General features: G+C 38.8%; 1 protein-coding gene across 2 annotated transcripts; it reads left to right on the forward strand.

Moving 5' to 3' along the window:
• Window positions 1-209: 209 nt before the first annotated feature.
• On the forward strand, window positions 210-27,243 carry GABPA (GA binding protein transcription factor subunit alpha). 2 transcript variants are annotated; one of them, XM_068180675.1, is made up of 10 exons: window positions 210-396; window positions 4,252-4,352; window positions 7,072-7,216; window positions 8,072-8,156; window positions 13,489-13,734; window positions 15,893-16,087; window positions 16,825-16,881; window positions 17,928-18,068; window positions 19,432-19,624; window positions 24,366-27,243. In XM_068180675.1, the coding sequence occupies exons 2-10, from the start codon at window positions 4,276-4,278 to the stop codon at window positions 24,592-24,594; spliced, it is 1,368 nt and encodes a 455-aa protein (XP_068036776.1). In that variant the 5' UTR covers window positions 210-396; window positions 4,252-4,275; the 3' UTR covers window positions 24,595-27,243. The 2 variants fall into 2 exon arrangements, with proteins under 2 accessions (XP_068036776.1, XP_068036777.1); XM_068180676.1 differs by lacking the exon at window positions 210-396 and adding an exon at window positions 563-691.

Genomic DNA, 27,243 nt, shown 5'->3' on the forward strand with positions numbered 1-27,243 from the left:
ATCCGCACACACAGTCTAGCCCCGCTTGGCCCCCGCTTGGCCCCCGCTGGGACCTGGGGTAGCGCTGGAAGAGCCCCGGGAGAGCCCAGCATGCACCGTACCCGCACAGAGCCACTTCCAACTGAGGGAAAGAGGCTCAGGCCTTCCGGAGCCGCGGGAACCGCCGGGAGCCGTAGTTCCCGCGCGGGGGCCGCCGGGAGTCGTAGTTCGTGCGGGGGCGCGGCGGTGTCGCGCGTTTCCCTGCGCTGGGCCTGCGCGCCGCTCCGATTCTAGGGCTACCCGCTCCCGGAGCCGGTCCTGGACCCGGAGCTGGGGGAGTTCCCTGACGCGGACGGACGGCGGGACGTGTCGGTGCGGCGGGCGAGCGGAAGGACGGACGGACGGTGGCAGCGGCGGGTGAGCGCGGCCCGGCCCGTGTTTTGTTTCCGTTTGTCTCCCGGCGGCTCCGCGGTCCCATTTCCGTTTCGGGTTCAAACAACGCCACGGAGGCGTCGCGGGAAGCGGGGCCCACGGGGAGGTGGCGCCTTGGCGGTCGCGGGGAAGGGCCTCTGGGATCAAGAATCGAGTGCTCCCGCCGTGGGGCTCGCGAGGCCTCCCGGGCGCTTGAAAAATTATCCCCGCTTGTAAAAACCTTGTTTTGGCTGAAAACGTAGCAGGATGTGTGGCGTCTTGTGGTTCTCCCCTTGTAGTGGTGAGAAGCCCCTCGAGTGATGTGGCTCGAGTTGAGCCACTTTAAACGAGAAGGGCATTAGAGGGGCTGGAGCGAGTGGAGAGAAAGGCAGCGGAGTTGGGAAAGGGTCTGGAGGCAAGTCTGAGGAGGAGGAGCTGGGGGGACTAATCCCGGAGAAAAGGAGGCCCAGGGCGGACGCTCTATCTGTTCCCAATTGCCCGACAGGAGGTTGCAGCCAGGTGGGGGTCGGGCTCTGCTCCTCCGCAAACCAGTAATAAAGAGTCTTAAGCTGTGCCAGGGGAGGTTTAGGTTGGACAGTAAGAGGAATTTCTTCACCTAAACGGTGACTAGACATTGGAACAGGCAGCCCAGGGAGGTGGTGGAATCACCATCCCTGGAGATGGTAAAGGAAAGACTGGATGTGGCGCTTAGTGCCATGGTCTAGTTGACATGGTGTTCAGTCATGATTTCAAAGGTCTTTTCCAACCTAATTGATCCCATGATCTTGCATAGTTTGCTTCCTAATGTTTGGCCAGGTACATGCTGCACAGCCACAGCTCTCAGTTTGGCTTTATTTTCTCACTTCAGGCTGTTGATAGGGAGTTTAAACACATCAAATCTGGTGTGATTTTCCCCCACCCTGTTCAGTGCTCCACTGTCTCCATCATAAAACTGAACTGGCTCATGAGTTGTAAAAGCTGATCTGTAAAGGACCGGCTACTTACTTTGTTACCTGCTTTGTGTTGATATCTATAATTTGGATAATGTGGATGGATAAGAACCATGTGCTGCACACACCAGAGCTTCTCTGGGGCACAAATAACTTCAGTGACTGGGCTTCAGTATCAGCTGACTATGTGAATGAGCTCCAGAACTGGACCCCATCTCACAATTACCTGGTGGGATAGCAAACATAATTCTCCTCAGAGAGTTTGTGCCCATTTCACAGATGACTTATTCCTTGCTTAACTCCTTGTGTTCTAGGGAAAAGATAAATCTTAAACAGAACAGGGGGACTGCTCTCCTTACTGTAAAAGATACTGGAGTAGCACTGGGCTATCACATGGGAAAAAGGCTCTGTTGACAGGTGCCTTCTTGTATGTTAGTGGAGGTCAGTCTTCTTGGCTAAACAGGTAAGTCTTAGGGCTTGTTAGGTTGAAGGAAAAAAGTAGAAACAAGCAAAAATCAGTATGCTGAACCTTCCAGGAATCAACCACAGGTTTTATGTTCCTTTGAACAAATGCTGCTGTTGTAGTGTTCCTGCCACATGAACCCTCCATGCAAGCCAGGCTCTTTGAGCCTTCTTGGCTCTCAGTAGCCTTCAGGGAAGGGGCAGGCAGTTCAGTCTCATCTAAAGCTATATTCACTTTCAAACTGCATCATCTTGTAGGAGCAAACTGCTAGACTTCATGTCAAATGTTTATATCGTAAGAAATTTCTTTATGCTAGTATAGGGAAGACTGAATAATTTTCCCCTTTAGTTTTCTATGAACTTTAATGAATTTATGTGTTTACATTATGTTGTTATTCTTTATACCCATCTCCCTTCTTTGTATCTGTGCTCAGCAGAACCATCTTTCTTCCTCTTTGTGCACCTGCTTTTTGTGCCTGGGTTCCTCTTTCCTGCCCCTCCAGGGATCAGGAAATACAGCAAAGCCTGAGAGATTCAACCATGAACTGCCTTTGAAGAGGGAGTGAACAGTTACTAGTCCCAGCTGCCAGTTTGGAGTCCAATCCATAGGGACTTCTAAATGCCTGAACTAACTCTGTACTGCTACTCTGGGCAGTAATATTTTCTCACTCTGTATCACTCTGCATTTAGCCGTCTTGAATAATTTCTGCCAGAAATCTATCGAGGTGGTGAGTTCTTTCTCTAAGTTTGCACTGTCTTCTCAGTAAATAATGTATGAATATGTCAAAGAGCAGAAGTCCCAGCCTAACCCCTTTGTGACCTTACTGGTAAACTCCCTTCATCACAAAAAAGACAATTTACCTTTGTCTTGTGTTTTTAATCTGATTGCTAATACAGAAAAGACATTCACCCCTTTTTTATCATATCAGTTTGCTATTTTGGGAGTTTTCAGCAGGAGACATTGCTCAGATACTGGGTTTGAAATATTTTGTAACAGTCTGACAGATCACCTGTAACGATGTGGATGTCAGTGCATTCAGATATTTAAGCCTGTCTGCATTCTTCAGAAGTTGTGTTTCTGTGTTTCCCATTTATCATGAGAATCATACGCAAGATTAATTGATACAGGAATTGGAGTCCTGGGGCCCTATTCAGTGGACACTACACCAGCCCTTTGGAGATTTTCACGGAGCCAGATCTGTGAACAGGTTCTGGGTTTGCTTCTAGTGGTGAGATGTTGATAAGGTGATATTTTACTTCCTAACTTTGGTAGTTTCTTACAGAATGAACCACATGGAGCACTTAATTTCTTGACAGCTGATCTTATAAAATAGTTTTTGATGGAGATGATGAGTAGTTTGAATTTCTTTAGACAGTTTACGGAGCAGCTGTAAAACATAGTTGGTTATTATTACTTCTGAGAAGATTTAAAGATTAATGCATATCCTTATTATCTTGTCTTCAGTAGATACTTTAGCTAACAGTTGGGGTGGGATAGAGTAGTACCTGGGAAAAGATGATTCCAGGATGGAAATCTTGGTGATCTCTTCTCTTTTGGATATTTAAATAGTAGTAATATTTTGCTTTTTCTCCAGTGTTTGTTTTTTTTCTTCCTCTGTACTTCTAATTCCTACTTCTTTTGCTATGAGTTCATGATGTTATTTATTGTAAACTGTTAATATAATTTGGCCTGGCTTTTATAATATGTATTTCATAGTTACGGTATATGTGCTGGTTAGTGAAAAGCAGTAATAACAAACTAATTATGTTTTTACAGACCAAGTGCTGTAATTCTTTGTTTCCCACTTATGTTCCCAACAGATTCCAGTGTTCTACAGGGCATGAAAATCTGCAGTGTTAGTGAGAATGTTGTCACAGAATAGCTTTTCCTCTCATTACTAACATCCTGCTTTAGTTTGGGACGTCACAAGATACATTAATTGTGCTCATGTCATCAACTGTTCACCTGTGGGAAGCATGGGTGAAAAGAAGGGGTAGTAAACAAACACTTTGTTGTTGACTTTATTTGCCTATGAAGAAATCATGCATCTTCTCCCTAGCTGCCTCCTGCAGCATTTCATGTAAAATGCTGCTTGAATTTATAAACATCTTTCAGCCATGCTAGGAAGGTAGTTTGGATTTTCAGATGTGCTTTGCTGTGGGTGGCCTGTAGCAACAACAAAAAAAATCCATAAATTTGGGTGCCTCCAAGAGAATCAGGCTTTGGGCTCTGTGCAAATGTCTTAATAGTCCCATGTTTGCTTCTAGAACATTTGTTTGAGAACAGGTATAGTAATATATTTTGTGAAATATGTGTTAGCTTTTGGATTTATTTTTGGCTTTAAAAGGCTATTATGGTATTTGATTTTAAAAATGTGTGCTAAGACACAAAATATTGTCTAGTGTTGTTGGTCTGTCACTTACACAAAAAATTATTTTCTGTTCATAGCTCTGTTCTTAAGACATTGCAGCCATGACTAAGAGAGAGGCAGAGGAGCTGATAGAAATTGAGATTGATGGAACTGAGAAACAGGAATGCACTGAAGAAAGGTATGTACTGTCTTTACTTTTTGGCATCCTTAGGCAGCAATTAATTGACTAATTCATTTTTCTGTTTCTTGTCTAATTAAACGGCGGTTTTCCAGAAGATGATATGTAGCCACTATAGGAAATCAGTATAGTGCTGTCATGTTCCTCAACCTTAAGTATCTAAATCCCAAACTGTTTTGGTTATCTCTTGCTTTGTTATTAGTACTTTACTTTTCCTATTTTCATGTCTACAGTAGTATGTCTGTGTGTGTGCTGCAAACCTTTCAGCTTCAGTGGATCCTTCTGTAATTGAGATGAACCTTTCTTTATCTCCAGTCTTTTGCTTTATTGTTACGCAGGATTTGTACAGGATGATTTGTTTTCAACAGAGCAGAAATGATGCTGGGTATCAACTATACTATTGTTAGGACTATTGAAACTGTACATACTGAAGAAGGATACCCTCTGATTTAATTACCTCAACCTGGATTTTTAGTTTCTAATGCTTCCCTTCTAATTTTCACTACTGTGTTTGGAAGCTCAGAGCATCAGTTAATACATAGGATAGTGTTGCAATCCAGTCTAAGCACAGAAAAGCAGAGAAAGCTAATTCTCTGTGAATAAAACAGATCGAACCCAGAAAGGTATGAAATAGATCCCAAAACTTGTCAAATAAGTTAGATGTTGATACCAAAAAATTGATACATTTTATTTAAAACTAAAAGAGGTAAAGAGAAAGAAAGAAAAAAAGAAATAGAAAAAGAAGTGGGAGGTGGGGTCAGGGAGGGAGTGACAAATATTAAGAAGAAGCATATCACCCTTCCAAGGATATCTCATTGCTTCCCTACATCTTGTTTTCTTGGTGGTGGCAGTCCCTGCTGAAAAGTATAGAATCCAATGGATTAATATACATTTGGGCAGGTGGGAACACACAGGTACCTCCCGGTGAAGGGGCAGGTTTGACACTGTCCCTTTCAAGAATGCAGATCTGTTGCATCACGTAGTATCACATGCAGTGCAGGGTCTGGGGACACCTTTGGTGAGGGGCCTTTGATGAGCCATGACACTACCTCATTTGTCCCTCACATGGTTGTCCCTCACATAGATGTGGCCTTCCAGGGGTGGAAGACCCCACAGCTGGGCCAGTCTGCCCAGGGGAGGATGGGTATTCACTGCATCTGGCTAGAAGCCATGTCACACACCAAAAACCTCTCCTCCTTCCCTTCTTTGGTTTAGGGATCTGTGTGAGCTTGGCAGCAGAAAAACCTGGGACTGTGGCTTCTACCCCAAAGGTGCTGGATTTAATCCTTTTGTGATAGATAAGTAATGTTGACTCTCACAATTAAAAGGCAAATATTATGTATATATTAAGAGAAGTTTTATAGTTCTGTTTTACCCCCCTTGTGTTGTTATCACGGGGTGACCTGAGTAGTCAGGATACTTGGGAGGACCGGCTTGTTACTGTGGCAGTGCCTGACCTCCAATCAGATGTAAAGAAGTGAACTCCACCACTGGACAGCGAAAAAGGAGGATAGACAGAGCTTTGGGAGGGGCTAAATGATTAAAAAGCAAAACGTCCATTGTGTAGATGAGCACACAGTAGGAAAAATCCTTTGCTCCTGGCACTGTGATATTTTCTCTATTCAGTCTTCTGTTGTATTTTTGATAAGGTTTTAATACAACTTTTAAAATTTTTAGAAGTGAGTATCATTTATCACACTCTTGTGAATGTATTCTTTTCTCCCAGCCCAGACTTAGGTCACTTTATCTTACCTCTATTAATTTGCAGTTGAGGGCCTCAAGTCAGGAGGCCCATTCAGGGTGTGGTGGTGTGTTCTTGTTACCCGCTTTTGCTATAATAGGCAAAAGTCCTTCATAAAGATGTTTAAGCCGTATACCATAACATTTCAGTCTCCAACAGGTAGAAAGAACTGAGGCTGGTTAGGTTAACTACTCTTTAAGAACCTTTTCTGGAGAACTGATTCAAAGCCACTTACTAGTTTCTTATTGCTCTAAGTTCCTTGTGTATTTTTACCACTTACAGGCTATATCTGTGTACATTCTGGTTTCCTTCTGTGTAAATGAAGAGACTGTGTAAGGTCATTGTTACAACATGTGTCCCATAACAATGACATTTCCAAATGCTTGTGCCAGTGCTGTCAATGTTGTCGTGCGGGACAGCCATGTCACGTGACTAATAGTTCTTTCATGGCTCCATGTTGCTGTACTTCCTTCTGGTTGTCCCTTTTATGTGTTAAGCTTACTATTCTTGTACTGGTTGGTAAAAAGACATGGAAAGTTGCTATGTATGACTGTGTGCATTTATTTCCTTCTGTTTTCCCTGTCTGTGTTTCTGTGTTTGCTTTTAACTTGAATATCTTTTAAATACAGTCCAGGCAAAGCAAGTAAAATTAGTTTATTCTACATGCAAGTTAACAATATATAATATGCTAACCATGGCTTACTGTCATGAAAAATGTGATCTGAATCTTGGTATTTACCTGAGCTTTTTAATGGTGAGAGAGTGAAAGAAGAATTACACAACTGTAAAATTAATGAGACCAAATTTAGTAATTGACTCTACTCAAACAAAGAGTACTCAAACTAATACTGCATGATATTAAGATTTCAGAGTCAGTATTACTTTTTATCTAGTTTACTTCCAACTTTTATTAAGCTTTCCTGTACCTGCTCTATTAACATGCAAGTAATGATTTATTATATTAATTTGCTATTTAAGCATTGTCGAGCAAAGCTACACCACTGCAGAATTTGTGAGTCAGGCTATTGACATCAGTGAACCCATTGGAAATCTTAAGAAGTTGCTGGAACCCAGACTGCAGTGTTCCTTGGATGCACACGAGATTTGTCTGCAAGATATCCAGGTAAATTGAAAGGTTATGAAAGGTTTAACTTGGTAATGGAGAAGTGTTTTACATACTTTTTCCCTTTTTTCCATTATCGAATTCACGCTTCATATGGAATATTAACTACAGTTAAGAGTTTAATTCCATGTCAGGTTCATTATCATCAGACCATTTAATATATGCACACTAGTTCAGTGTGAATACAGTCAAAATATTCTTGGAGTTCCTGGTGTGAGGTTAAGAAACCACTTTGCAAGTGAAAGAAGAATAAGGGCGATGACCATACTACTTTCTTTTGAGGTAGCCCACATCATTTGTTGCTGCCAGAACTTCCATAATTCTAATCTTGTTTTTAATCTAAATGAGAAGGTTTTTATATTATTGAGGTATAGAGGTAGCAAAGCATTACTCAAGAATTTCCTTCCCCCCTTGTATTTACAGGCATTGGTGCATGTTAGACAGTGTAACTGTTTTGTGTTTCATTTGAAGTTACAATCAGACATCTGTGGCTTTTCCCGAAACAACAGAAAAATATTGTTATGAAGATTTGAATTTTTATAAAGGTGTTAAAACCTCAGAGAAGGAACTGTAGATAGTTTTCAGGTCTCTCCCCCTATTGCATTACTTCTTTTAGGTCAAAAAATGTTCCTGTTGCAAAAATATCTTAAACAGAATGGTGTGGCAAGTTTCAAATATGATCAAATTTTTTTCTGTTAAGTACTATGTCTAGACAGTAGTAAAATATTTTCATGCTTCTTCATAAAATTTGCTGCAGGCACCCACTGTTTCTAAAATTTAAATGAGAGTAAGTTTATTTTATCTATGAGACTAATACATATTTTTAATTTTTAAATTTTTAATGCTTTTTTCAAGCTGGACCCAGATCGAAGCCTTTTTGATCAAGGAGTGAAAACAGATGGAACAGTGCAACTCAGTGTACAAGTAATATCTAGGCAAGGTAAGCAGTTACGTTTGTCTGTTTTACAGACAAACTAATATTGCACGCATACTTGTGAGCAAACCTAATCTCTTATTCCTAGCTATAAAATTAAGAAAATCAATGAATGGTCACAGAGTTTCAGAATGTCTTTTTCATTGTGTACTGTAGTTCTAAGTAGTAAAAATAAAATAAATGTCATGCACTAATGCTATTTGAAATGTTTGTTAAAGGAATTTCATATCATTTTTATAAGTAATGAAATTAAACACAAATCCAGAACCCAAACAACTCTTAGTCGAGTAGTATCAGTTACAGTATGAGATTTTTCCTCAAGGTTGAGTAGTTCCTCATATCAGACCAAATATCGATGCAGCCAAAAGATTTTTCTGTAGGTAGGTGGCAGTTTCATCCCTGTGAGGTGAGTAAGCTTGTATGCTTTAGGAACAATTACATTTTGAAAGTAAATGTAGCCAACTGAAAATCCTTATCGAGGTCCATGATCATTGTCTATTGTCTGTTTTCTTTGTATGAGAAGTCAGAATAAACCATTGTGGAAGAGGAACATTAACCGGTTGGATACGGATTTGTTAAGGCATAGTTTTTATTTGTATTATCTGGTATGACACAATTTCCCCTTGTCAAATTCTCAGGAACTAGCAGCTTTGTTGTTTTACTTTTTGTCCAAGTTTTCTGCTTTTCTCCCTCCATATGTCTTGAGTGGAAGGTTAGCCAGACAGCCATCACTCTTTATAGACCATGTACATACTGAGTTGTGGGAACAGCTATATGTGTTTATTTTTGTATTTTTAAACAGAGACAAGATCGTACAGGAGTAGGTTACTGTATTGAGTTACATCAGCAAAGCAAATGAGCAAAATTTGGGGAGCACTTTTTGTTTCCTTTTGGCTTCATTGTAGATAAACAGAAAAAAACTTTTCTGCTTTGTATTAACAGTCTTCAGTAAGACACAATTTGTGTTTAATGCTGAGTGTCAGGTGACTAGTGCTAGGTTGAGTCCTCATTTCCACATATGTAATGGGAAGTGTACTACCTTTCTGCTTCTAAAATAGAATGGAAATATCCTTCAGGGAACTAGAATAACTGCTCTTAATTCATGCCCAGTAACTTCTAGTATTCAGTGCTCAGACTTCCATTTTCAAAAGGATGTGAGTGATGAATATCTTCACTATCATCACTATCATCTTTCATGTTTGTCATGGCTTTGCATGGGAGACATTTAGGGAAGTGATGCAAAACTTCCAGCCACTGGAAAGCTGGACATGCCTCTGTGGAAAACATGAAAGAAATGTGGGAATTTCCTCTTTCTCTTCCAGTCTGCAAAGAGGTAACATGCCCCAGGCTGGGGCCAGGCGGTCCTGGCTGTGGGGCTGGGCCTCTTCCCCCCAGGGTGCCTGCCATCCCCCTCCCATCGGCTGCCAGGCAGGGGAGGGAGTGCCATGGGCTGGGCAGGCTCTGCTGTGGGGCCGAACCCCTCTCCGGGAGTCCGGCGGGGTCACCAAGCCCCACCCTGCCCAGGCCAGGTCCCAGCAGCTGCCTGGCAGGAAGGCGGGGAAGGCTGCAGAGCCCTGGCTGAAGCAGGGCTGGAGCACAGCTGTAAACATCTTGCTACCAGGTCCCCTCTCCCCAGCGCGGCCACTGCACCAAGATCGAGCAGCTGAGACCACCACCCGTGCAGAGTGGCCCTGCGGCTGGAATTGAATGCACAGAAAACCAAAGACCAGCCATGCAGCCGATCCTGACAAAGCCCCAGCCACAGTTCCAGCCTCTGGCACAGAGTGACCATCTTCAGGTCCTGGTGAGATGTTAACTCTTTCAGTGCTTCTATCCTCCCTTGAGTGAGAGGAAGGAACAAGATGCAAGCATGTAAAGGAGCAACATGAAGACACCGAGGTCAGTGAAGAAGTAGTCCCGGATGGGAGGGATGATGAGATGCCTTGATCTTGGAGCTGAAATCCTTTTGTAAAGCTGTGGAGAAAAGACACTGTTTCCCTGTAACACATGAAAGCCATGAGGAGATGAAGGGTACAATTTAATATCGTGCAAAGTCTTCCATGCTAAAGTAAGCAGATGTTAAAGTAGCTGTGATCCTATGAGAAGTTTGAACAGAGAGGAAGAGCAGAGTGGTCCTGTGCCCCCAGGAGAAGAAGACCTCTGTTCCCAGAGATGAAGATGATTTTAGAGATAGATAATGAGAACTTTTGCCTTTGAACAGCTCATCTTAAAAATAGTACCCCATAATTAGACATGGCCCATAAACACAGCTGTGGGAAAAGCTTGTGGAAAATGGGAGGGACTTCACGATTACAGATTTCCCCAGGCAACTGCTATTCGTGACAAATTGAGAGCCATGAGAGAACTGGGTTTTTTTTCCCTCATGGAGAAGTCTCCATAACATTAACAAGAGGGTCTTCTCTCCCTAAGTGAACTGAAGAAAGACTATTGTAGAGGTGGTAAACTGACTGAAATTTCAGGTTTTGTTTCTTTACATTGTCAGTGGGAAAGAAAAGGTTTTGGGGGAGGAGAAGTGTTCTGAAGGTTTTGTTCTGGTTCTTACTACTCTTTTAGTTACTGTTAATAAATTTTTCTTTATAGCCTTTTAAAGTTTTGAGCCTGCTTTGCCTTTCTCCTAATCCTACCTCACAGCAGAAAGTGAGTGCATTGGGGATTGGCCGGCACTGAACCCACCACACTCCTTGGTGTGCCACCCAGGAAATCTCAAAATTGGCGAAATCTCAAATTGGTGAACCAAAACCACTACGTGAAATTGGTGTTTCTGCCCGGTTTCGAACTGAAACTGTCACAATGTTCTTCCTGTGTTTTGTTTTTTCCCTTTAATATAAAACTGAGGTTCATGATCACATAGCACAAGGAGCTTCTTGCTCCCTGCCCCCATCACACCTTTTCGCTCTCTCTCACTCTCCCTCTCTCCCTCCCTCCCTCCCTGCTCCCATCTTAAAAGAAACACTTGAATATTAAGTACTTCTGTGTCACTTTGGAACACTCCTCAGAGTTGTTTTTCAGGCCTTGATACTTTAGCAGCTCCTTAGATACCTGTTTGCTGAAGGCATGTAAAATATGGCAGGGCAGAATATCAGAAAACAATTAGTATGCATATAAACAAAAGGAAGATAATTCGATTGCTAACAAGCAAATGGACTTCATACTCTTGACCACAGTACCCCTTTGAGCTAGATGGGAAAAAAAATGGCTTCTTACTCCATCCTCGTATTTTACGTGCATGACTGAGGTTTTGAGAGATTCTCAGTTCACTTATGTTTGTTCTCCCCTCACTTATGTAATGTATAGAATTCAACTAAGAGTAATCAGTGATGCTAATCCTTGTGGTGGATTGGACTCTCTTATTTCTTGAAAGAAGAGCTGCTATGTCAGTTCAATTGTTCTACCAAACTTTGATAAGCTGGCTTTAAATTCAAAGACAACAGGTGAAACATAGTTCTTCTATAGTTGAACTTGAGTGTAGTTCTTTTTTAGCATTTCATTCTACAGCAGATGAAATAGCATTCCTATTTTTTTCATTTTACTAATAAGACTCTTACGGAGCTCTGCCTTGCCCTAACTCATTTCCTGTGTTTGGAGGAATGGGAATCTGGAGCTGGTCATCTCTTATACGATAGGTAAAGGGAGGAGAGATGCAGGAAAACTCAGGGAATTAATGTTGTTCTACTGTTGCAGTAAGTTAGATGGCAGATTGTTAATTCACATTTTTACTTACAAGGTGTTTCCTCTACAGAGACTCATTGCTTTGATCTCCATGTTTGTATTGTGAATGAAGCACAAAGTTCTTTTGACATGTAGTTTTATGACACACAGTGAATTATTTTGTTGAGCAATAATGAACTGTACCTCTTTTTTCTTTACTTTCTTTTTTGAAGATCAAAAATAGAATCATAACCCCTAGTAGCTTCCCTTACCCATTTTCATATGATTTTGAAAGCCTGTGTTGTGCATTTTTCATGGCCATTTTTCATGGCCTAGATAAAACGCTCTCCTAAGTAAGGTATTTGTTTCCTTTTTCTTCACATTTGATTCTTCATCTAATCAACCACTTACTTGTTGTCAACATCTATTTTCACGTCCTTGATTTCACATTGCTGAATTTTGTATTCCAGGGTCTTTATAGTGTTTGTTCCCTAATATTTTTTTCAAGCTGAATGCCTATTAAAATCTAGAGGAATGCTTGTCTGAAAAAAACTTGTTTTTTCTTACTTGTAATACAGGTACATACTCCATTTGTTTTCCCTTACAAACTATGACTGGATTGTGGATTTAGCATTTAAGGCCATTACCTGCAGAACCATCTCATGCTGTGCTTTAATATAGATTAGAAAGGAAGCACACAAAGTAATATCTTTACAGTATAAGATACTGAAGTTACTCTGGCCGTATAATGTTCTGTGAATCCTATTTTCATCAGCCTAACCACAGTCATGGTTTTCCAACTCATGATAAAATAGAATTGGAAGGATTCTTTTTTTATGTGAAAATATGTTTGATAAAAATATCTTAAAATAAATGTGGTTGTTGGCATTATAATGAAAATTGTATGTCACAAAAATGGAAATAATTTTGAAAAATCTTCTGTGCAATGTATGAAAATTGGTGAGGCACCAGCTGGACAAAGAAGACAACAGAGAAGGTGGTGATACAAAGCATTAGTGAATGTGTTCTTTCTTGCTGCAGAATAGATACATATCTTGTTAGCTCCGTGATCTAATATCTGAAATGTCAGACAAAAAGCCAAAACATTAATAGCTGTTAAGAAGAAGCCTAAGATACGAAGAATTTTCTGTGTTTCTTTTAATTTGCTGTTTAACATACTGTCTGCTTCAGGGTACTGAAAGAAAATGTTAACTGCTTTGTATAGACCCTAGAGATATCAGGGAAGTATTGTAAAAGCTGAAAGAAATGCCTTATGGTTGGAGTAAAGCTGGATACTTGTTCTGGGTCCTTTTGGAGGTTGCATTTTCTTGTTTGGGGGTTTTTTATTTGGTATATTTCTTACAGACCAAAGTACTGTGCTTTATGCTCACATTCTGTTCAAGATCTGTGAAATAGATCACTTAAATAGAACAGGAAGCTGTAATACTGGGGAAAGGAGGAGGGACAGCTCTGTTATTCACCTTCTAAAGTATATGCTCTATAATAGAGTATGTCATTTTAATTTAGGACACTCACAGAAATTTGATGACACTCCTGTGTCCTGCTTCTTTCCTGAGTTTGCTAGCCCTACTAATGAGAAAGTTTTAAAACAATGTTTTTGTCATATTTGCATTGCTGTCTTTAAGTTTTGTGATGTTTCCATGCTTAGGGATAGAGCCCAAGTTGAACATCCTGGAAATTGTGAAGCCTGTGGAGACCGTGGAGGTTGTGATTGATCCAGATGCTCATCATGCAGAGGCTGAAGCACACCTTGTTGAGGAAGCTCAAGTGATAACATTGGATGGAACAAAACATATTGCAACAATTTCAGATGAAACATCTGAGCAAGTGACACGATGGGCTGCAGCACTGGAAGGCTACCGGAAGGAGCAGGAGCGCCTTGGAATACCTTACGGTAATAGCGCACCGCTATGGGTGCATTCAGCTGGGGGCTGGTCTCTTCTGTTCTGTGTGAGGTTGGTACTCAAGGACCTCAGGGGAGAAAACCTGTGGTAGGGTTAGTACAATGCAAATAATCTGCATAAGGGAATTGAAGAAACATGGAATGTTTTGGCTTGGAAGGAGCCTTAAAGACAACCTGGTTCCAATCCCCTGCCATTAGCAGGGACAACTTTCCACAGTTGCTGAAACAAATTGTTCATGGACTGGAGGATGCTGAATATTCTGTTAAATTAGATTTTGTATGAGAAGCTGTGCTGGACTTCATCATACTGGAGGAAGATGATTCAGCATCTTCCAGTAGATAAATAAATATTTATTTATTTACTGGAAATAAATAAATAATTTTTAAAAATGAAATTACCTAGAAGGAAGGAAAATATTAATTGTTAGGAGAAATAAATGCAGAAAATGGAGCAGCAGAAAGCTTGGAAACCACAGAAGTGGTTAGAGAAAGTAATGATTTTTGTTTCCTTGCAAATTGTGATCTCTCAATGAGAACAAATTAGCAGCTTTTTGATGGAAGCTCACTGCTGCTGATGTTTGGTAGATCAGCCCTCCTGTGGTGTGCCTTTTGCCACAGGATTACATTGCATTGTTTTAGGTACCATTAGTGAAAAATGATACCATGTAGCTGTTCTTTGTTATCCAAAATTAAATTTGTAGCTCCTAGATAAATGTTTATAGACCTAGGATACTTGTCTTTGTCTAAATCTTAATTTTCTTAGTTTTTCTTAATGCTTAATTTTATTTGTTTTAAATCTTAAAATAAAAAATTGTCAAGGTGACATGTGCTTGGGATATCAGAATTTAAAAATACATAATCACTCTGCTCCAGTGAAAAGTAGATATCCCTTGTTTAGTTTCTTATTCTTACCTGTTGACATATTTTAATATGTTGTATACAACATTAACATCCCAAAACTTGATGCTCTGGCTGAAAAGGTCAGGCAGAAGCAATCACTCACCTCCAGTAGGCCAATGCTCACACAGGCTCTGTGTAAGGGATACTAGAAAAAAACCTGGTCCTCAGTTTTATTGCTCAGTATTCCCTGTAGTGTGGAATATGCCTTTGGTCAGTGGAGGTCAGCTGTCCCTCCTCAGTTTTGTGTGCACCCCCTGTCTACTCGCTGGGGTGGCTGAATGAGAAACAGAGAAGGACTTGCATTGGAGTCAAATAGTCTGACAAGATAGTTTGTTCTTCGAGATATTCCTTGTGTGGAGGGTGTAATATTGAATATCAGATTTACTTGAAAATCGTTGATATTACATGGGATTTCTGGTTTACTAGAGTGATATGAGGTACATTAAAACCCAGCACAGAGGTAAGATATACTTGAATGAATACAGCAGTTTCAGAACATTGCACAATCCCAATCCCTATCCCAGCAAGATTCCTGGTACAGGTGTCTGTAATATACTCACCATCACAAGGTTAGGTGTTCCTAATGGCCAGGAAGGAGAACATGGGTTGCAGCCAACTCAAGTCCATTGTTCTCTTCGAAATTCTCTTGCTAGTTTTGTGGTTTATGTTCTCTGTGTTGGGCCTAGTCAAATCTTTGTGGCCTCTGCCAGCTCTGCTCAGCAGTGGACAAAATATCTCAGTGTGTTATTAACAGTGGTTTGGTCACCAGCCTGAAGTACAACACCATAGAGGCTTCTGAGAAGAAAATTAATCCATCCCAGACATACCCAGTGGTGGTTTTTATCAATAGAAACTGAGATGATGTGAATGAGTTTAGATTGTAGTATTTTGTCATAATCACAAACTGATCAATATTTTTGAAGGAGAGTATCCTTCTGTGAGAGGGGGTACTCTTCTTGAAGCTAAAGACCTGTGGAAGAAGAAAATTCTTTTTGTGTGTTTCAGATATGTCAGGCATAGACCTGATGTAAAAACTTTCTCTAAAGAAAATAATTCTTTCACCTTTTCTGTCACCCCACCAACCCACACCATTCCATCACCATTTTAAGTGCAGTCTCCAACTTTCCAGGTAGATTTGGTCTCAGTAACTCTACTTCTTGATGTTGTGCTTCTACTCTTATGGAAGTTATTATATAATTATCTTGCAGTGTATGATAAGGTGATTTGCAGTTTCCTCCATCTTTTCCAGACCCAGTTCAGTGGTCGACAGATCAGGTGCTCCACTGGGTGGTGTGGGTGATGAAGGAGTTCAGCATGACTGACATCGACCTCAATACACTCAGCATTCCTGGGCGGGACCTCTGCAACCTCAGCCAAGAAGATTTCTTCCAGCGTGTCCCACGGGGAGAAATCCTCTGGAGCCACCTGGAACTTCTTCGAAAGTGTATGGGAGTTTGTTTTTTTTTTAAGACTTTTTTCATGAATTATGAAACCAATTATGACCAGTTATTTTTCCTTTACTTGATTTGATGGTAAAAACGAGAATATCAATTCATGATAAGAGAAGGTATTAGAATGTCTGCTGCCGTGAAACATTGTCTGCATACTAAACACTGCCTGTCTTTTATCAAACCTCATAACTGGTAGAAGGTAGTGAATGATTATTCTGCCTTTGTTTTTTTGAAGCTTCATAGTTTGTGCATCTACTGAATTTGTTAGTTCTATAATTAAATATTGTTTTTGAGTTATTAAATCTACATTTCTGTGTCATATTGGATATTTTTAAGCACAGGAAGTTAAATCCTTAGATGGTACACAATACAGCTTCTAAGTGATGCATTGTATGTGCATAATACAGGAACATATATGTGCATTTCAGATGTGCCATGCTTGGAGGTAACTTGGCAGGTTACTAACTATTTCTGTCTTCATTTACATAATATAGCAGAAGGTTTTTGGGGATGGAGCTAGTGGAAATTTGCCATGTACACCCTTCTGAAAATGAGTGACAGATGTTAAATGTCTCCACTTATAAGACCATGAACTGCACATGTCTCTTGATAACTGATATCAAATTTTTATTTCTTTTTCCCCTATGAAATAAGAAAGTTTTTGATCTTCAGGTGACTTGCTGTTTGTGAGTTAAATATAAACCTGCTGGATTTTTTTTCCAATTTGTAGATGTGTTGGCTAGCCAAGAACACTCTGGAGAAATAGCAACTGTTACAATTGATCAGCGTAAGTACTTCTGTCAGCATTAATTCGCACAATTCACAGTGTGCAGGTTTAGCACTGTACTGTAGTTCAGAGGTATAATAGTACAACATTTAGAAAATCACTTCAGAGAGGATTTTTTCTTTGGGAAAGGGAGGAGGACATATTTTAAACTTCAAAACATAACATTGAATTTCTCTGTATTTTGTTACTGGCTGAAAGGTAGTGTTTGACCTGAGCTATGAAAGTTTATAACTTCCATTTTGGATGGTAGATTTTTCACTTTCTTGAAATAAGCTGCGTAGGATACATATTTGAGGTTTTTAGTTGTTTCAGGGCTTTAGGTTATATATTGCATTAATAAGTGGATCTCTTTAAATATTAATTTCAAATTAAAAAGTGTTTCCAAAAACTGAAGGTTTCTGTGGAAGAGATTACTTACTTAGCAACCAGTATTAGAAATAATACATTAATCTCCAGTTATTTGAAACTCATTCTTTCAGCTAAGCAGTGTCATCACTTATTAAAATGAATAAATTCTCAGATTATTTATAAGCATCTTATATGTCAAATAGACATACTGTTTATTACATCCTGTGGTTGTGTCTAGTTAAAGCCAGCTTGAGCGGGGCATCTGCATCCTCCTACACCATTGCAATGGAAGGTGTTTGTTGTTTGAATATCAGGTATGGAGGTTGTGTAGTGACTGTAGAGAAAAGGGCATTAGGGCAGATCATGTGGGAACAGCATGAAGATGAAAGTAAGGGCTTACGAGAGTTTGGGTTCTTTTTGTGAAAGCGTGTAATACACATGGTAATAAACTAAAACTGGTGTTTTATCTGTAACGTGACACTTCTGCAATGAGTCTAAAACTGCAATTTTCATATAAGAGGTGAAAAGGTCTTTAAATTATACTTAGCATTGTGACTTAATGCAGTGTGCCTTTTGAGCAAAGGAAAAAACTAGCTTCTACATGTTATGATAATAGAAGTAATAAATAAAATATGCCTATTTCTATTTCTGTGTGAGCAATTTATAGCTGATGTTCTGCAACATTCTCTGCTCTACAGCTGTGCAGATTATACCAGCATCTGTACAGCCTGCTACCCCAACCACCATCAAAGTTATAAACAGCAGTGCAAAAGCAGCTAAAGTACAGAGAGCTCCAAGAATCTCCGGGGAAGATAGGAGTTCCCCTGGGAACAGAACAGGTATTGCCTCCAATATTTTTACATGCTAATGCACTGAACCGTAACCCATTAATTTGAATTGCAGTTTGGTGAAGCGCATCTTTGTAGCTCCAAATGTGAGGTTTGTAGGAGTCTGTGTGAAGAGAGTGCTGTGAAGGGAGCCATAGGTACAAAAAATCTGTGGTAAGCACAGGCAGCCCTGGCAGGTTGGTCAGCTCACACAGGCACCATATCAACATGATACTGCAGTTTTTCCATCCTGTAGCAAATAAAATGGATATATTTCCTCATCACTTAACAGTCTGTCCTCTCAAACCACTGCATGGCATTTATTCAAGCTTTAGCTTCTTTCTATTTGCAGAAGGGGAAGAAAATAAACTCTATGTTGTAAAATGTAACCTAGCTGCTACTTGCACTGTCTGTTGTGCTCCTCTTCTCTTTTTCCCCAATCTGGTGACTTCAAAATTTGTAAAGTTTGATATTTCTTTTTTAGTTAAATGAATGCATGTCTGGAAAACTGTGCACTAAATTTGCAGTTTAATTTTGGAATTACTGTTATTTGTACATACTCTTTGTTTATTAATTTCTTTATTTTTTTCTTGCTGGTTTTGGTTTGCTTCTCTTTAATGTTGTGAATTTTTCTGTTAAATCCTTCCTTCTCTTCCTCCTTGAGTTTTTATTTGTTTTAGACTCTATAAAGGCCTCTAATGAGGCCTTGTTTTAGACTCTATAAAGGCCTCTAATGATATCATTCAGAATCTTAAGGCCAAGGTTTTATTGGCTGACATTAGTGAGGAATATGCTGTGTTTCTCTCTTTAGTTATCAGGTCTTCTCTCTTTATCTCGTTGCGAATTTAGGAATTTTACTGCGGGTACTTCAGTTAGAAAAAAACCTTAATGATTGGATGTGAAAGATGCAACATTGATGTAAACTGAAATTTGGGGGTTTCTTTTGTGTTTCTCATATTTCATGTTGAAAATTTGAGACCAAATTTTTTTAAAAGAACAGCTATTACACATACATGTGTGTGTGTGAAGAGGAATTAGCAGCTCTTGATAAATCTGTTCTATTTTAAGGACAGATATGCTTCTAAATTATTATGTTAGGGGAGTTGTATTTTTTTAAGTTCTAGGGGAAGATTTATGTGAAATCTTGATTAATTTTTTCTGGTGTTCATAATTTTTTTAATATAAATGGATACTGGTGACTTTGCAAGAAAATGTTTGCAAAAGAATCATTAGAAGGGATTAATTAAGTGGAAGTTTTCCTTCCATCATATAGTCTGTGCTGGTCTGCTTTAATATGTTGGTTGCAAGGTTTTAGCCATGATTGGAACATGAAAAGGGCAAGTTGAAGTGAAACTTGTTATTCCTATCTTAACAGGGAACAACGGCCAGATCCAGCTGTGGCAGTTTTTATTAGAACTTCTCACAGACAAAGATGCTCGGGACTGTATTTCTTGGGTTGGTGATGAAGGAGAGTTTAAATTGAATCAACCTGAACTGGTTGCACAGAAATGGGGACAGCGCAAGAACAAGCCCACAATGAACTACGAGAAGCTTAGTCGGGCTTTGAGGTAAGAAACTTAAGGAACTCATGGGGTATGATTTGCTTTCATTTGACTACCTAATTTTTAATTAACATAATGCAAAACTTGCAGCTTTTTTAGTAAAGGCAAATCTTCTGAATCTGGTCCTTGCAATGAGATGCTGCTAATCTTAGGGGAGAGGTATTTGCTCAGCTTTTTGCCTTTGTTTTGGTTTTTATTTTTCATTTTTAAAGACGCTAGTAGAATAACTTCTTGAAAATAGATTTTCTTTTTTTAAGAGCTTTCGTTTGGGCTGCTCGCTTCCAGAAATGTACCTCTTTTTTATTTATCTTCAATATTTATGCTTTTAGTAGCATGCCAAACGATATTGATTATAGATGAAAGATACAGAAATATGTGAATTATTAACTTATTTTTATGTTCTACTATCCGTGTTCCACTTGCTCTTGTTATGGAATAAAGCAGATACTTTTCTGTAATTGTTAGTAATTTTCTGTATGTAAGAACCTTTTCTAACTTCAAATATCCATTGTTTCATTTCATTGTTCTTATTGTGTGGATCTTAAATTGAAAAATACATTTGACAGCTATGTTCCAACAGTTGCAATTCCAACATCACAGTGATCTGAAAAAATTGAAGTGTTTCAGTATCTTCATTTTGTTGTGATTTTTAGTTTGACATTGATAAAAGGGACTTGTATTATTGATTCACTGTGGGTGAGGTACTTGAGGAAGGGGAAGAGTGCAAGTACCTGAATTTTAAACTACTTTTCCCGGATTATTTTAGTCTCTGGAATAATTTGAAAATTCATCCATGTTCTTTGAAATCATTGAGAGTGAACTTCTGATTTCTTATTCTGATATTATTAAATATATTTCTCTTGATTTGTTTTCAATAAAGATATTTTTTGCCTAATCCTGCAAATTTTTCAAGCAGGTTTAGAAATTCTTTTTGTGTGAGTGAAGTTGCATTTTGATTGAGGTCTGTGTTTTACTTACTAGCATTTTCACTTTTGGATACGTGTTGTTTGCTTGATTGTTTTTTTCCAAATGTACTCCTCTAGCATTATATAAAAATATCAACTTCTGTTTGAAAATAGAAATTTCTGTAAGACATGATGGTAAAGTATCATATTCTGGCTTTCTTTACCCTTTTAGGGAGTATTTAATTAGCATTTGACAGGCATGAGATACACAGCTAAACTATACCCTTTTGTTTGTTTTAGAACTTCTTTAGGCACAGTACTGCAGATGCCAAAATTATTTTATGTGTTTGACAGACAAGTGGAAAAATGAATGAAAAATAAATATTTTGAATGATATTAGGTATTGAAAGATGCAACTTATAAGCGTTCCTGAGCCTCAGGTCACTAAAAGCAAGGAGGAGCATTGGTAGATGCTTACTCTCATGCTTTTCCTTAGGTCTCTTGGAGTATTGTTTCTTGTTTCGGTCTCTTGGAGTCTGTTCCTGTTCTAGATGGATCGTTAGTCTGGTCTTGTATGACTGTTCTTGCATTATTTATATATTAATGAGAATGTTAATTTTTTTAATATAATCACAGACTCTCTTGGGTTGGAGGGCTGCAGGAGGTTTCTGGTCTAATCTCCTGCCCAAAGCAGGACCTTTCCAGTACAGCTCTTCCCCAGCCTGTATTGTTGCAATACCATTCCCATGTTTCCAACCTGTGTATCTGTGAGTCTGTGTACAAAAGACAGATGTGAAAACCTTCTGATACATAAAAATTGTATAAACCATGCTGATGTTTTTGGGTTTCGTCAACAAGCTCCATAGAAGGTGCCAAAGGCAGCTGAAGAACTTTGGAATAATGTTCTTATCAGTGGGATATTAAACACCAGTTTCCATAAATCACTATTAGAAAAGTTTTGCATTTGTAGTTTAGTCACAGAATTACAGAAATCACATTTGTCAAAGTGGTGTCATTTTGGCAACTGCATCAATACTGACATGTTTTCTAACAGTTCAATGTCTGAAGGGATATTTAATGTCTCTTGCTACTCCTGTGATAAACACTGTTGGCAAGCTGAAGTTTAATAAATTATTATATGTTTTGTTTACTAATGTATTGAAATCACTGTGTCAATTATTGATTAATACAGGAAATTATGTTGGTATTATTGAGAAATATACTGGCTTTTCTGCCCAGAAGAAAAAGGGAAGCAGGAAAAGGAAAAGGAAAGCAGGCATATAGAAACTAGGGGAGAGAGGTAGAAAGGGAAGAGCAGCTTTTTTTTTTTTTTTTTTGTTATATATATATATCTTGGTAAATGTTCTAAAAATCCTGATCTGTTTAGTTATCCAGTAGGGAGGTGAGACTTGAAGAAAAATAATTAATCTCTTGTATTATTCTGAAACAAAGTCTCCATGTGTCTTGGAATGTTCTGGTAACTTTGTGAACTTCCATGGGTATTTAATTGTATGTATTTTTAGCTTTCTATATTTTTGAGTAGGCAAATGCTGTAATCAGAAATACATTCAACATAGTATTAAAAATATCCTCTTGCCACATTAACTGATTTTAACTTGAGTGTTTTGAGCATGAGATGTGGGAATCTTGCATGTTTTGCGCCTTCATATAAACATGATCTAATTTCTTGTGATCCTTTTCCTTTCTGATCATATCAGTAATGTGGACTAAGTAATTCAAAGTATATTCAGTTTTTTAAAGCATTTTTCTACAGCATTTTTTGAGATAGGAATGATTGTATGGGACTGTACAATAAATGGAAAGGCTTGCACAGAGTTAACGAACTTTAAAATAATGATGACCACTGCCACTTGACATATGCCATGGTCACATATTGCAAACTTTGTTTTTCTGCTTCATATTGACCCAAGTGAGCAGAGTTCAGTTTCTCTATGTCCTCTACCCTGTTATATTCAACATGAGAGTCTGCCCAGTGTTCCCACACTGAACCCAGTGTTCCCTTTCATACACAAGGGACACACCAGGTTATTGCTCATCCTTCTCTAGTTCTGCCCAGTACTACAAGACTCTGCTTCAAAGTTGAACATAAATTATGATCCCACCCTCATGTTTACAGAGTTCATTCAACCCACTGCAACTAAACCTCAGTAAGAGGCTGAAAGTCCTGGACACCATTCCACAGCAGTTCCTTCAGCTGGTGCTGAGATGTTTTGGAGGGCAGGGCTGGCATGGAGAATTGCTGGGTGGAAGCTGTAGTAGCAGCCGCCAAGAGTAAGCATAGAGATGCAGAGAAGGAAATGGAGGAGTTGATGGAGGCAGGTAGTAAGTAGTTTGAGGGGTTGAGTGAGGAGAATGACTAAAAATGAAGCTTTTTTATAATTGTATGTCATTCAGGAGAAAGCTGAAGGAGCACTTTAGTAAACAAACCACACTGGCTTTACCCACAGAGCAATAATAAGCTACTCTGACACTTCCTGTACTCCCACAACAGACCTCTGTGGTATCTTGCATGATCTCAGTAATCAACAGATTTACTAACATTGTTTTCTACACAGTCTCTCTCTCATCTGTCTTTGGTCCTGCTGCTTAGGTCCTAACCCTCAAAAGTAAGAAATTACAAAGCTTTTTTTTCCAGATCTTGAGATGTCTGAAGAATTTGCTGGGATTCTTAGTTACTTACCTCTTTTCCACTAGAGCTGGGAGTCAGAAGTTCGTCTTATAATTGACTTAATTGTGCTACTGAACAAGAATCATCTTTGCTTTGTGAACATGTCATAGGATTGAGTTTTAGACAGTCAAAAAATCTGGGTTGTTTTGTTCTGCATCTGGGTGATGGTTTTGAGGAAATTATATTGTGTGAGTTGTGTTGGTTGAGTTTTTATTATTTTCCAAATTTATCACAAGCTTTCAAGCTCATCAAATCCAAGTTACATCCCAGTCACTTAAGTTTCCTTAATGAGAAATGTGATATGCATTCTATTAAAGCTTGTAGTGAGAGAAGAGCAGCAACAAAACTGCAAAATTCTAACTTCTGTTCTATTGGTGTGACCTAAACCGTCTGGGGCGGGGGTGGGGGGGGTTCATGTAGACCTTGTTATCTTACTATATTTCTGCCCAATCTGAAAATTCTTTTGTTACACAATATAAAAGATATTTATAGTTAGAGAGCTCACTTTTAGTTGTAAGTAAAGGCAAAGGTGTAGTTTTGACAGCATATGAATTATAACCAAAAAACCCCAACCCAACAAAAAACAACCCAAAAAAACTAAACCAAGAAAACCCCACAAATCCAATCCATGCCTTTATAGTTTTATTTTCATCTTTGAAGACAGTATGGAGAGAACAGCTGCTTTCATATCATAGAAACTGCCTGGTAATTTTCAACCTGTTTCCAGCATTAATTTTTTTCTTCAGAAAAGCAAAGCAAAGGACCATAATAAGGGGAAAGACAGTATTTTCTTATTAAGGCAAAGCACTATATATAAGAGATCTTCCCTTCCAAGCTGTTTTTAAACTGCTCTAAGAGTTATTCCTGAACTGGTGCTTCCAGTAGCCTGGAAATAATAAAATAATCACTTTGTTTTATGCTACACTTTGTATATGCTAAAATAATCACTTTGGTTTATTTCTCCTTAATATACCAGGGTACAGAGACAATTTTCAACACTTCCCTTTTCTCATATTAGAAAATGCCTAAGCAATATATTGGAATATGAAATTATGAGAATCTCAGTGAGAAAAATAATAACCTTAAGTGAGTAATGGATGCATATGAAAATTACAGATGCTAAAATTCTCTGTTGCTGATTTCTGTTTTGCAGGTATTACTATGATGGAGACATGATCTGCAAGGTGCAAGGCAAGAGGTTTGTGTACAAATTTGTGTGTGACCTGAAGACTCTGATTGGATATAGTGCAGCAGAGCTGAACCGCTTGGTCACGGAGTGCGAGCAGAAGAAACTGGCCAAGATGCAGCTCCATGGCATTGCACAGCCAGTTACAGCAGTGGCACTAGCTACAGCATCCCTGCAAGCAGAGAAAGATAATTAAGCACTGGGACCTGTAAGTGAGAACCTGAGGCCTTTCCTCTATAACCAGAGCAGTTGGTGCTCTTACCTTGATCAGAATTGGAAATATCTTTTGTTTCTTGATTGTACAATATAGAGCATGAATTTCTATCAAGAACTCAGACTTACATAAATTTGGATCTTTTAACAGCGTATATTTTAATGTAAGTTAAGGGATTACCCCAACTTCTGCAGCTAGTGAGAGGTGGAGCCTGTGACCACAGCTGTACAAAATAATTTCTGCAACACTTAAAACAAAAATTAAGTCCCTGTAGTCCCCAGGCTGATCAGTTGTGTGACTGCAGCCTTTTCCAGTCTTTTGTTTTCTGCTGAACTACCAAATGGCATTTGATGCTTTCAAAATTTACAATATATTCATTATTCTGTTAATCAGGTGGAGCTGAAAGACATGTTAAATGTTACAAAGCATCAAGTTCTAAAAATAGCTTCTGTGTTTAATAGCAAAGGAAACTTAAGACTAAACTTAACTGGAGATCAGTGCTGAAGAAGAAGAAGATCCAGGTTTAGATATGGCTTAGGTGAAAAGCCAATTATGAGTATTTCATTGTAGTACGCACGTAATATACATATATGAGGGCAAATACCTGTTTTGAAATACATACTCGATATTAGCCATTTCGCAGAAAGCAAAGGTGAACTTCTTCCCCCCATGCCATCCCCCATCAGGTAATTCAAAAACTTGAAAAAACAGCCCTCACCCAAAGAGTAGATTGTTTTGGTGGGGACTATTAGTGCTGTGTTCTGCAAGGTGCTTATACCTGCATGGAAGTCAACCTTGGTATCCAAAGACTTAAGTTAATCACAGTCAGTAGTCCCTGGTTAGGAACAGAAAGCAAATTGAAAATAGTTTTACATAAAACTGTAGTTTAATTTCCCAATCATTGTACAGTAACGTATATTAACTACAAAGAGGTACCTTTTATTTAAAATTAAATTCTCTTTGAACTTCGAGTGATATTTTTGAAGCTTCTTAAGCTAAATGTATGCTCCAGAACTGGGTGCAATTGAAGTCTGGATGATGAGTTGGAAATAGTTGGGATATATCCTGAATTCTGAGCTACTCAGTGCTTCTTGCAAACTTACACATGCAGCAAAAAGTAAGCTTCAGCTTTTGAGTTTCCGTACTAGTGTCTGTTAGACTGCTTCTTTTGATGTCTGAGAATGGTATGATTTGGGGATTGCTTTTGCCTCTTCCTGCTAATAAACAGCATAATTACTATGTCAGCACTGATGTTCACCAACTTTTATAAATTAAACGCCCTCTGGTAACACTTAACAATTACAAGGGAAGACCTTTAATTCTGATAGGGATCGAGCTACTCTTAAACCTTAAATCCGAAGTCCTTGAACAGTGAGATTCTGAACAAAGTGTGTTTGTGCTGAGCAGTGAGAGCACTGGGCTCCTGCTCTTGAGCCAAGCAGGAATGGTTACACTTGCAGGCAGAAGGCAGAGAATACAAAGACTTGTATCTATCCTAAAGATGTATTGAGGACAAGGGTTTTTGTAGGGGGATGATCATCTGCAGATAGTTTTTGCTTGACTAGAAGGTTTGCATATAGTTCTAACTTGTGTTTTTTTTTGTCATTGACATGATTATAAAATCAAAGTTTTTTTGCTGGATAATTTCGGTAACTTACTGTTGTTTTCATCCTTGAGTTCTTACAGCACTCCATCTGCTGAGCATGCTGATGTCATTTTGCTTTTAAAAAAAATTGTAATCCCCGAGCAAAAAATGTAAATGTATCTGTCATGAAAGGTCAATATCGCCCCTTTTCTTGCTGTTAGAGTTGATGTCACTGATTGGCAAGTGTTGGAGGTGTCTTATGCAGGAGATGCTGGTTTGCTTAACCAAGAATTATGTGAAGTTGATGTTTGAGGGCAGCAGCTCTGCTTGTAACAACATTCTGTGACTAAACACAAGTCCAGTACAAGTCACTGGTTCTAGTTAGCAGAGTTCTTGAGACACCTTTTTAGTCAAAATACAGGATAAAAAGAAAAGAAGCTTAAAATACCAGCTTTCTATATAAAACTGGACTGTGGGTAAACACACAGCAAAATTGAAAAGTAGTATCAATACTTCATTCCCCTTCCTCTTCTTGTTACATGGTAAGTCCCATGGGGGCAACTACTGCTTCCATCCTTTGTGAGTACATCCTGTTGTTGCTTTTGCAGCTTCAATAGGAGTAATGGTCATTTGGGTTCTTTGTTGTGGCTCCATCTGCTTTTCCACCATGTTCTAATTAGTAAAGAAAGAACTTCTCAAGCGGTATAAAATTATTGTCACGTTGTCTGTAGTTGAGGGAAAAATCTGTGACTAACTTGATGTTTTCGGTAAAACAAAAGATGTGGAATATATTGTCAAAGGATTTTCTGTTGCTGCCAGAAGGAAAACATAGAATATTCCCAATTTTTGTAAAACAGAAGGGGTTTTGCATACTTTTTACTCTTTAAATAAAGACACTTATACTTACAAATTTCTTTTGTGTTTTCCTTTTTTTTTTTTTTTTTTTTTTGTAATTTTCCATGAAGCAATTATTTTCTGTTTTTACTCTGATAAAGTATTTGTGGATAAAATGTCAGTATAGTAAAATAAAAATGTTATACCACTAA

Source organism: Anomalospiza imberbis, chromosome 2, assembly GCF_031753505.1.
Source record: "Anomalospiza imberbis isolate Cuckoo-Finch-1a 21T00152 chromosome 2, ASM3175350v1, whole genome shotgun sequence".
Taxonomy (NCBI): Eukaryota; Metazoa; Chordata; class Aves; order Passeriformes; family Viduidae; genus Anomalospiza; species Anomalospiza imberbis.

Coding starts and splice junctions, on each gene's coding strand:
- GABPA (XM_068180675.1), top strand. CDS start 4,276: ATGACTAAGAGAGAGGCAGAGGAGCTGATAGAAATTGAGATTGATGGA. Junction 16,088..16,824: donor CCTGGAACTTCTTCGAAAGT/GTATGGGAGTTT, acceptor TCCAATTTGTAG/ATGTGTTGGCTAGCCAAGAA. Junction 16,882..17,927: donor AACTGTTACAATTGATCAGC/GTAAGTACTTCT, acceptor TCTGCTCTACAG/CTGTGCAGATTATACCAGCA.